This window comes from Myxine glutinosa, chromosome 1, assembly GCF_964187855.1.
Source record: "Myxine glutinosa chromosome 1, kmMyxGlut1.1, whole genome shotgun sequence".
NCBI classification, from domain to species: Eukaryota; Metazoa; Chordata; class Myxini; order Myxiniformes; family Myxinidae; genus Myxine; species Myxine glutinosa.
The window spans coordinates 309,104,143-309,116,510 of NC_136261.1; the positions used below are offsets into that span (position 1 = coordinate 309,104,143).

At 41.7% G+C, this 12,368-nt stretch overlaps 1 protein-coding gene across 8 annotated transcripts in view; it reads right to left on the reverse strand.

The window, feature by feature from the left end:
* LOC137439901 (plasma membrane calcium-transporting ATPase 3) overlaps positions 1–12,368 on the reverse strand; it is a 480,661-nt gene that overhangs the window by 148,539 nt on the left and 319,754 nt on the right. For all 8 annotated transcript variants that reach the window (XM_078768504.1, XM_078768497.1, XM_078768519.1 and 5 more), the window contains one exon: positions 7,166–7,400. In XM_078768504.1, coding sequence (XP_078624630.1) covers positions 7,166–7,400 — 235 coding nt within the window. The remainder of the gene's footprint in view (positions 1–7,165; positions 7,401–12,368) is intronic.

A 12,368-nucleotide genomic window follows, 5' to 3' on the forward strand; every position in this document is an offset into this window, starting at 1 on the left:
AAGAGATTCAGTCACTCAAACATTCGGGACTCACTATCAGCCATGATCTTGCTTGGGCAAACCACACTTCTAAGTTGGCCTCCAAAGTCAGCCACTGACTGGGCATCCTCTGCCGTGCAAAGTCTTTCCTTGGCACATATGAACTTTTTTTACTTACAAAATCTTCATCCACAGATTGATGTTAAACTGCTCTCTCCTCTGGAATGGCACCCCTGCTTCACACCTTGATGACGTGGAAATCAAGGCCATCAAAATCATTGGTATCTCCCATGGTGAAGCTAAGTTTGCAGTGTGAGAGCTAAGTCTCTCACACTGCAAACAGGCGGGTGGTCTGTATGTCTTCCACTGTCTCTTTTCTGGTCCTGCACCCTCTGCCCACTCTCTCACCCCCCCCCCCCATCCGCTTCCCCCCACCCCACCCACTCTCAGGTTTCCACATGGCACATGCATTCTGCTAGTAACAATCTCCTCGTGAAGTTTCCAAAATCCATACTCTGCTGCTCACCTCCATTCAATCACACACCTCTTTTTCCCACCTGTGGAACCAACTTCCTCAGTCTCTTCAATCTCATTCTTCCCTCCAGGCCTCCAGGACAGCCATTCACCACCACCCCTGGTCATCTCCGATCCATACCCCTGATATGTTCTACCACCCTTAAGTCTATCCAAGCCCACCTTCTTTTGGGTTTCCATTTTTTCCTTCCACTTCTATGATTGAGTTTGTGGCTGTATCCATCTTGCTCACCCCGTGTCGTCCCCTTGCTCTCATGCTTCTCCACGTTCCTCACCCCTCCAATTTTCCATCTATGCAGTGCCTCAACCCTGCTTTTACCATGTTCCTATAGTACCCCACCCCTTTTCCTTCTGTTATTTTCATCGTTATGTCCTGGTCTGTTCTGTGTTCTAGCTCCTCCATGAGCCTAGACAATGTGAATACAAAATAAGTGTCTGAAGCCCACAACGCAGCATATGCACAAAGATATGCATACATGCAGCTCATATCCATGTGGGGGACTTGCTACAGGAGTTCTAGCAAGCTAATACAAGGCAAACGATTTATCTTTATTCCAAAAAAATTTGAAGTCCAAAATGAGTACATCTCAATCTGAATGCATTCAGAGGTCTGAAATGGAATCCCTTTTACAGTGCTTGGAAATTACTGCAATTATGTCATATGAGCAAATCCCCCACCACAATGCAACCTTTGGGAGCACATTTCCACCTGTCATCTTTATTTAGCCACGAACTTTGGTCAACATCAGCATCTGTGTCGATTCAAGACCCAGGGCAATCTCAATTGTCCTTTGAGGATATAATTCAAGTTAGTGCTTTGTGAATTTCTCAAATCACATAACCGACAGCGATAACTGACAGTGCGCAGTGCCAAAGTCTCACCCAATATCCACTACTTGCATCACTTCAAGCTCCACAACTGCAATACCTCATATATCACAAATAATGAGCTACAATTGGAAGTTGAGGTTTAGTGAACATTGTTAAAAGAGCCCTTGGGAGTAAAGATATGACACAGAACAATAGGTATTATCATTTGAAAGTGGCCAAAGGAGTGCTAACCACCACAGGAAGCAAAGTGAAATGGACGCTTTGGGCATTAGCCCTTCGTTGAAGTAAATGAGCCAACACGCAAAATGGCATTCAATGCACAAAGGGAGAACAGAAGGCCTGAAACATGAGCTTCACTTTGCATCCAAAGGTGGTTACAATACCTTTGCCAACTTTTGGTTGATGTACCCTGCTGTTTGAATTGTCCACTGACGCAGACTGAAAGTACTCTTGACAATAGTATTTTTCTACGATCCAAACCACATGAAAATGTTAAAACGAGAAAATATTACAATTTGTCCTTGAAATGTACTCTCGAAAAAAAAGTAAATGTGGAAAATTTGGACCTGATAAAGCGGATTCCAAGTTAAGCTGTTCAAAACTTTTACTTAAATAAAAGGATATTGCATCACATCAAAGGTGACCCAAGGATGTGAGCACAAATTGCTAATGAATACATTCTGGACTTTAAACTTATGCAGAAAAAGTCTTACATAAAACGGACTGTCTTTATTTAAATAAAACTAGTAAAACAATTTAACCACAAATTATCTTCTTACTCCTACTGGTGAACATACCAATTAAATGGGGATTGAAGAAAAATAAAGGACAAAAATGAAAGGATCAGTCAGAAGGATGAGTGAGGCTTCTCTTGCAAGCCTGGACATGAGATGTGTTAAAACTGCACCAATATTTTGTCTGGGCTATCACGACTCAGTACATCCGCCACCAAAGGTCATTATTTCACCCCTGTCCGTTTGATATCTAATGATGGTGGCAGCAGAATTAATTTGGAAGTGTAGAGAAACATTTTGTCTGCCTATGTGAAAATGCTTCCAAACTCAATTGGAAAAATTGGTATGGATTAAATCCATCTACGTTATTAAATTATCTTAATAAATTTTTTATTATGTTATATATATATATATATATATATATATACCTATGCAATGCAATAATGTCCAAATTTTTAATTTTGTGTAGCTCAGCATTCAAGTTATTGACTGGATAAACAGACAGACATAATTGAGTCACATAATGAGACCACTCTGGAGAAGTCTCACTAAAAGTGTAAACGAAATAAAATGCACATCAAGACAAACACACACTGTCACACACTTTGTTGCAGTCTGTGAATGAAGGAAAAAAAAACAATTGCCTACTTCTAAACACTGCTATTACCAACTAGAACGACAAACGTCAACATCACGTCATCGACCGATATGCCTCCGCCCACATTATTACATCATTATAATACTTGTACCAAGTTTTATTTAAATCCATTCAGCTGTTCACAAGTTATCACATTTTTACCTGACACGACCTCTGGCCTTTGACCTCAGAACCCCAAAATATAATCAGTTAATCTTTACATTATTTATATACATATCTGGACCAAGTTTGAATTAGATCGCTTTAGCCGTTCTCAAGTTATACACCGATTATAGACTTTGACCATTGACCTCCTGACCCTAAATTATAATCAGTTAATCTTTACATCATCATACATACCTGTATCAAGTCTGAATTAGAGCACTTCAGCCGTTCTCAAGTTAGATACATATTACAGACTTTAACCTTTGACCTCTTGACCCCAAAATCTAATCAGTTCATCTTTACATCATTCTACATAACTGTACCAAATTTTGTCAGAATCCCATTACTGGTTCACAAGTTATCGTGGTAACAGGATTATAGCCTAACATAACCTCTGACCTTCGGCCTTTGACCTCGTGACCCCAAAATCGAATCAGTTCATCTTTACCTCATTATACATACCTGCACCAAATTTGACTAAGATCCCTTCAGCCATTCTCAAGTTATCACGGTAACGAAAACCTATCACAGACGGACGGACACATGGACGGATGGACAACCTGAAAACATAATGCCTCCGGCGTCTTCGTCGACAGAGGCATAAAAAAGCTGTCAAAGCTTTCATACAGACACTGTGTGGGATAGGTAAAACCATATTGTTTGTGATTGGAGATCAGTAAGCTTTGTACTTCAGCTTTTTTTATGAGAGATGACAACGTTTTTGAGAACAATATATTGCAAAGCATCAACAGAGGTGGTGGGGGGGGGGGGGGGGAGAGGGGCGGAGAGCGAGAAAGGTAAGAAACAAGGGTACCAGCCCATAGGAAAGAACAGTACTTCAATGACCTACAAATGTGCTTTTGAAGGAAGTGCGAAGTTCAAATTCACCAAGAAAGGACTTTGAGTAACAGAGGATACCAATTCTGTGGATGGCCTTGGACAGAGGACCATTTTGGAAAGTTTACCTCGCAGAGGTCGTAAATGATGGTGAGGCCCATTTATTCCAATAAACTGAACCTCTTCCAGTGGCTGGCCATCAAAATAGATCGGTGGGTTTTGAGATTATCCTTCTTGAGACAGGATGAGAGTATGAGATTGGTTCAAGTTGAATGGCAATCCATTTGTCAGACTAGCATCTGGTTGTTTCAAAGTCGGTATATTGCAAAGCAGCAGCTGCTTTCCTGTCGTAAGAATGGGGTATCGTACGGCATATTTTGGAATCACCTGCAAAGAGGAAATGAGGGTTACCCAGAACATCATAAAGGTCATTTAAGTATGAGGAACAAGACTGGATTCAAAATGGTGCCTTGGGGAACTATACTCTCAACTGAAAAAGGAGATGACAGGCTCCCTTGGAGAGTGGGGTACGAGAGGTGTGGGGAACTGTGTGAATGGAGGGGTTAGGGTGGAGGGAGGGGGGAGAGATGTGTTGTTTGATGATGCACATAGTTTTCATGTTCATGGCAAGGAAGGACTATTGGAAAATTTTGGAAAGGACTGCAAAGGCATGGAAAATTGGGATGGTTTGAAGGAAGTAGGAAGAGAGGTTAATGGTAAAAGCAGATGTAGAGAGGGATAGAACATTCCTTTGTAGTAATATTTCATGATACAGAAAAAAACATAAAAAGAATATGAATGAATGAATGATCGTTTTAAGCCCATTTTCCCCGCTCGAGCGGGGTTAGCCTTGCGGGCCCCATGACAATCATGGTTCCCTGTTTGAGGCAATGTTTTTATGGCCGGATGCCCTTCCTGACGCCAACCCTTGGTCGCCTCTTACGATGCGCAGGGATACGGTGTACCTATTCTAAATCGGGGTACACACCATGATCATTCATCCCAGCAAGCTGGTACTCGATCAATTTGCCGACCTCGGAAGGATGACAGGCTGAGTCAACCCCCCTGGTGTTAATTCAGCGATCGACCGGGATACGAACCCAGGGTCCTAGGATCCCAAGCCGGCACCCTAACCGCTAAGCCAACACCAGGCTAAAACAAACATATAAAGACACAATTATAAAGAGAAGCTCATTTGGAAAGAATGAATAACAAAGATAGGGAAAGGCAAAGGGAAATTTCTGGCTTCCATTTAACATGATTAATACAACATAAAGTATTAACGTCAGGGACATAAGAAGTAACAATGAAGACATAGTACATCTGCAAGGTTTAAAAAACAGTTTTGGAATGATGGAGTAGTGCATATCACATTGGGACAGGAAACGAGGATGAAAAACCAATCTCGGCTGCGGCCTGTACTGGGAAAAGTAAAAGTTGGAAACAGCGAGAGAATTAAGACATCTGGGACACTTGAGGACAAAAGCCAACCACTGTTTAACAATGTAAAACCGAACAGCTACAGCTGGGGGACAATGTAAACTTGAAGGTAATCCTCGCTTTGTGAGAGGCAAGCAGGACTCAATTGCACACTGAGAACCAGGAAATAAAAGGATCAACTGGACATGTAAACTGCAGCACTAAGCAAAGCAATAATTTGCTTGCGAAAGCAACATATTATTGAGAGGGTGGGAAAAGGGAATCTTTCACATTCCGGCTGGGCAAACCTTATTGGTTCACGAGTTATCAAACAGAGTGACCACTATATTCGTCATGGGTGTGTGTCTGTCTGTGTGTCTGTGTGTCCACAGCATAACTACCCGATATCATGCGATCTTGATGAAACTTGGGTGGGAGGTTGATATCATGATCTAGTTGTGTCCTGCCTAGAGAGGGCGTATTGCGCCCATTGCGGGCGGAGCGACGCCCGAAAAAGATGTATTTTTAGGGGGTAAACGAGTTCAAGCGACATCTTCTGCGAGGGAGTTGGTGAAATCTGACAGGAGTTTCGATATTTGGTTAGGCCAATGTCATGTGTTTAGCCCCACGGAGCTCGATTTTTCATTTTCGCCCCAAGGTCAAGGTCACAAGGTCATGAAATTTAGAAAGTCGATTTTTGATGGTTTTATTACATTGTTCGCTTCCTGGTAGGGTAAAATGTCGTACATGATCTTATATGATCACATACATAATGAAATACAAGTTTTCCAACAAATTTCAGAATCTTTGACCTTTGACCTTTGAAGGTCACAAAGATCCAATTTTCAAAGTTGTCAGAATCGAACCGAATTTTCGGTATTGTGTAGCTAACGTCATAACTGATTATACATTACTTTCTATCTCAATTCAAGGTCAGTAACCTTCGTTTTGACATTTCCAGGCTAGCACACCACACAATTACGTACAGCTGGCTCTTAAAGGCCTGCGCACGCAGCGCATTGGGGCCCTTTGTAAATAGGGATGTACACCGCAAGTCGGGGGCCGACACCTGCTACGTGGGCCCCCGACCCCCCAGTCCGGGCCTGTTTCGGTTATAGTCCGTCCTTTGTCATTGAATACCGCTCGCTCGTGAACCATCGTTGTCTCCTGACTTGTAAAATAGAAACTACATCTCAATAAGTAGATTTTAACACAATGAGCATCAAAGCAATGCGACACTCGTATTCGAAGGAAATGAAGCACCACTTCGTGAAAGAGTGCAGAAGATGGAAATTATAACCACTCATGGATGGCAATGCTATTGATGCAATTCCATTCCCATTTCTGCCCCTTCCGCTCCCCCACCCCTTTGCACATATCAGGAACCACATTAATGCTTTGGAATCCTGCTTGACACTCCCATCTGAGAAAACAGCTCAAGGTACTGGGTTCAAATTAAATATATAAATTGATTTTTTTTCCATCGTCTACAAATGTCATCACAATACAACCAAAACTAATGTTTCATATTATCTTTGCGTGGCATGACATTCAATCATGAAATCATCGATTAGACTTGAATCTCTATTTTTAAAAAATTCTGCAATATCATTCTGTAAAAAGGAAAAAATAAGAAATAAATAAAAATAACAATTTTAAAAGTAATGTAATTAATATGCTCAACAAGCTGGCCAAAATAAACTCAGTTGTAGGTATTGCGTCATGATAAAGCAGTCCATGGCCTGCATTTGCGAAGATGTAAAATATCCCAATTACAGCAGATCCAGAATATTTTGGGAGCCACCTTCAGAGCAGGTCCTACTAATGAGTGAAAAATCCAAAGCTGCTAAAATAAAGGTGTGGTGGAATAGTCTGAGCAAGAATGAAACAACAATGCAGTGGGAATGGGAATCATCGGGAGCAAGGCGGAAAAAAGGAGATGATGCAGGTCTCGCACAAGACATTAACAAGAGTTTAAAAACACAAGCATTTCAGGACAAAGACACTTTTAATGGGCAATTAAACCAACCTCAAGTCTTACGGGGTCTTCAATCCCAACCACAGCGAGACAAGTAAGATCGGATACAACCTCACTCTCCTTATCCCAGTCTGGCTCACTTTTCGATGCAATGTCCCGGTAGGCGAGGCATATTGTCCGTAGACCATCGCTGGCCATGGGTTCGATAACCTTTTTCACGATGTCATCACGGTCGCGCAGCTTAAATGAGCTTATCTCGCCTCTCTCACCAATTGCTCTCGTGCACCTAAGAATCAGGCCAGAGCAACGACCATCAGTATTGGGTGACAATTTTGAGGAAATTGCACTTCACACATATTCCTGTGAAACCCTTCAATAATTAAAATGAAAACCTTGAGTGAAAGGTCATATAAAAAAAACAAAAAAAACACACACACACACACACACACACACACACACACACACACACACACACACACACACACACACACACACACACACACACACACACACACACACACACACACACACACACACACACACACACACACACACACACACACACACACACACACACACACACACACACACACACACACACACACAAAAAAAAAAACAACTATTTATCCATGCTTGACAATTCATACCTTAGCAAATCTCACAAACATGCCTTCAATCAAATACTCAAACAGCATTTTTTGACAAGGTTTTGACAGAAACATGGAAATGTTTGGGCTTGTTAAAAATGACTGGAGAAATAAAGTTACAAAAAGCATGATTAAAGAGCAACTAACCTCCAGATTCCTTTAAAAAAAAAAATAGAGTACTGAAGTCGATTATCGGATTTGTAACCAAACATCCTTGGGTAGAAAAAGAAGATGCGCCATTAAAGAGCCGATGGAACATTAGTGTCTCCCAATAAATCTATATGTGAGCTGCAGTTATGTCGATGAGTGGCTGAAAAACAAATGTGACGTACGGGTTTCAGAACCAATTAATCGACTCAAAAGCAAAGATGTAACCGACTGCACAGAGATTACATTTACTGCTGAAAGGGATTATTTTTAAAATCCTTTCGCAAACCTGAACCCCATGATATCTGGCCATCAGTTTAGATTCCTTCCAGGTCAAAAAATCTGGACATGCTGTTGCTTCTTGTGATCATAGAGCACAACTTTAATCTGTGCTTTAAACAACTGTTCCCTTCTACCTGTACGTGGCATGGCTGCCTTTATTTGGTAGAACTTGGGATCCAAAAGAAAAATCCCATGTGCAGAGAGAGTACCGACTCATGAGTGCTAACCCTCTCTTGTCTGTATCCTTGTCATGTGCCATGCTGCACCGAATGGTGTGCCCCTGCCACCTTGAACATGCATCCCTGCCACTCCGAATGTGTGCACCTGCCAACCCGTGGCATGGTGGGCACCTTGTCAAACCTAATTCTTGTCAAATTTCATGCTCCTCCTCAATTCCTTAAATCACCCCCAAACGACATAACTACAGACTCAGATTAGGCAGAATGTTTGAACCCAGTGTTTACCTAAATATCCTAAGTACCAACCCATTCTGCTCTGTCCGCAAATTATTCTCTCGTACCCACAGTGTACGGGGACTTTGTACCCTTCACAACGGAGAAGGTAGAGAGATTTCTACTCAGCTTCGACTCTACTTCAGCAACGGTCCCAGGTGGCATCAGTGTACGTGCACTCAAATCCTGCAATGCTGCTCTTGCTTTTCTTCAGTCTGTGCTCTGGAGACCGTTCTTCCAAATCCCGTCTGCCTGAAAGTCAGAAAACACCACTTCCGTCCACAAGAAGGGTAGAGAAACGGATCCTCTCTCAACTAAAGACAAATAAGCTGTCATTTTAAGCCAAAAAATGGAATCCATCATTGCTGGTTACATCAAGACTACTCTTTTCAAACAACCTGATCTCTGACCATCAGTTCAGATTCTATCCAGGTGAAAAAACTGGACATGCTGTTGCTCGTCTCATAAAAGGTTGGAGGCTCTGAATCTCAAAGAAGAAGTCAGCAACATCTTCTTGGCCATTTGCCACTCTGACATCCTGCTCTGCTGGTCAAGCTCCCTGTCTGTGGCATATATGGTCACCTTTACACCTTCGTTTCTGACTTCCTCCACTCAGTCAAAGTGTTGCACTTATTTGAACCCTCTCCTCTCCCCTCCCAATGGATGCTGGAGCACTCCAAGACAGTATTCTTTTATGATCATCTGGAAAACGGCCTTTTCCTTATTGCAGGTGACTCCACATTATAATAACCAATCTCACTGACAAGCAGACAGGTTTTTTTTGTGTTTTTTTTTGTATACTGAATCGAGGCTCGTGAAAGAGCTAAGTTGAATCACATTCTTATCTGAAATTGTTTAGACTAGGGCATGCCCGTACTATATATATATCTAAAATTATATCCCCCCCCTCTATTTACATGAAATGGTTTGGTCCAAAGCGAACGGCTTGCGAGTGGTGACAATCCCCCCCCCTCTATTTACATGAAATGGTTCGGTCCAAAGCGAACGGCTTCCGGAGTTTGGTAAAGAAATCGCCATCGCGTACACAAACGCGCAGGAAAGCGAATGAATCGCAAATTCGTTTTTATTAGTTGTAAAACATAGTTTAACGCCAACATAGTTTGCAAACGTGAAATAAATGAATACGCTCTCAAATGTGCCATCCGAGGCAGAGTGTGTCCTCCACGTTCGGCACACGCGATCGTTCGCTGCTCTCTGATTGGTTGAATCGTTTTTTGGACATAGCTCGGTAAGTAATTGTCCGATTAATATGAAACCTTGAAAAGGCACATCCTCGGGTCCCCAGCAATATACCTGGCAAGTTTCAAGTATATCGGACCGGTAGTTGTCGAGAAACAGCGGTCACAGACAAACAAACAAACGTACAGACGTACAGACAGACAGACAGAGATTACTGGAATTATAGATAGATGATGGTCTTATCAGTGGAACATGCCCTTTAATCCTGGCAAATCTCAGTCTCACCCTATCGCTCCGGAAGGGTCGTCAAATGAACCCAGCATGCCATAGTCAGTTAATGTGGAAGTTTAGGAACTTAAACTTTTAGGCTTCACAATCACCCATGACCTCCCTCGAGTCGAGCATATGGCAAAGTTGGCCTCCAAAGTCATTTCATTCCAAGTCATTGTCAGAACTAGTCGCCATCAACAAAGGCCTTCGTATGTAGCTCATTGCGTACTGCTCTCCCCTAATGTCTAGCTCCCAAGCATCAAGGCAGCTTTTATCCAGGAGTCTGTTGAATCCAAATTGCTCAACATTATTGACATCTCCCATGATGATGCTGAAGAACAAGAATGTTGTGGACAGGTCAGTGGCCTCTCCATTTTTGACAGCCTTGCTCCAGATTAGTTAAATCTGCCCTCTTAGCCTTCTGACTTTTCTAATACACAGTAAGTAACCCTATCCTGGTGAAACTCCAAAAATATAGGCTCTCATTTCCATCACTTACTTACTTTTGGCTACAGTTTTGTGGAACTTCCTTCCAGAGACAGTTCATTCACACTGTTCTCTCTTGGACCCAGGGAAGTGATGAAACACCCTCTCCTGACATGCCTCATCCCTTCTCAATATTTCTACCCTCATTAACCCTATCTATTGTAACCATCTCACTTCCAGGTTACTGTTTCCTTCCCTCCTCTTTTCCTGTTCATTTATATACTTGCTTGTCACCACATTGCCTAACTGTTAGTATGTTGCCATTTTACCCTCTATCACCACGGTCTTCCACAACCCTTGGGTTTGTATACACTAGGGCATGCCCGTACTATATATATATCTAAAATTATATCCCCCCCCTCTATTTACATGAAATGGTTTGGTCCAAAGCGAACGGCTTGCGAGTACGGTGACAATCCCCCCCCTCTATTTACATGAAATGGTTTGGTCCAAAGCGAACGGCTTGCGAGTACGGTGTTTTTTATCGGACCCGTGGAATTATAGATAGTAGTTTTAATTAGTTTTAAAACATAGTTTAACGCCAACATAGTTTGCCAACGTGAAATAAATGAATACGCTCTCAAATGTGCCGTCCGAGGCAGAGTCTGTTCGCCACGTTCGGCACACGTGATAACTCGCTGCTCTCTGATTGGTTGAATCGTTTTTTGGACATAGCTCGGTAACTACTTGTCCGATTAATATGAAACCTTGAAAAGGCACATCCTCGGGTCCCCAGCAATATACCTGGCAAGTTTAAAGTATATCGGACCCGTGGTTGTCGAGAAACAGCGGTCACAAACAAACATACAAACATACAAACATACAAACATACACACACACAGAGATTAGTGGAATTATAGATAGATTATATGTGGTACTCAAGTCAACTTATGTATTCCCTTTTTATTACCCTCGCCTGAGGATAGGGTATTGCATTTGAGTCCGTTTGTTTGTCTGTTTGGCTGCACAGAATAAATATGATTTTCTCTGCAACCGTTGATCCGATGGACAGGAAATTTTCACCATAGGTGCAACTCCACATGTATAATTATTTAATGATAATTATGACGTTATAGGTCACATGGTTTGGGCGCAATTTTGGAAAAACCGAAAAACTTTGCACCTCTATATTTCTGAAAGCGCTGAATGGAAAAAAATTGAGACACGGCTCATTGTAAAAAAAAAAAAAACTCCATGTGGAATAACATATGTTAATGATGATGTCATAGGTGCCTCTATTATGACGTCATAATTCGCCAAGTACATAACTTCATCTCAACAAGATGAAATTTCTTGAGCATCATCTCGGGATACATTTGTGGAGAAAAAAATAATAATTATGACGTCATCAGTCACGTGGTTCGGCAGCCATATTTGTTTTAACACAAAACCCTTTAAAAAACCACTGAAAACACGTCCTGGCGAAGGTCTGCAATCTCTGATTGCTCTTTCTAGTTGATATATGTTTATCATATGCATGATATGAACGTTAAAGGACTGAGTGACATTATGGTGAGCTTATGGTATTGCCATAATCGAAATATTGTGCATGCACATGAGCACTTGTTGTTTTTCCTCCATTTCATCATGGAATAGACAACCACACTCAATTTCATACAAGGGCTATTGAGAAAATTTTGAAACTTTTCAATTTCTGGCACCATTTTCCACTCTTACAACCATGAAAGGTCAGTAAAGTATACTTACATTTATCTAACTATTTTTGAAGGGCTTTATTAACACCCGTTGGACTTGGTGGTATACATATGC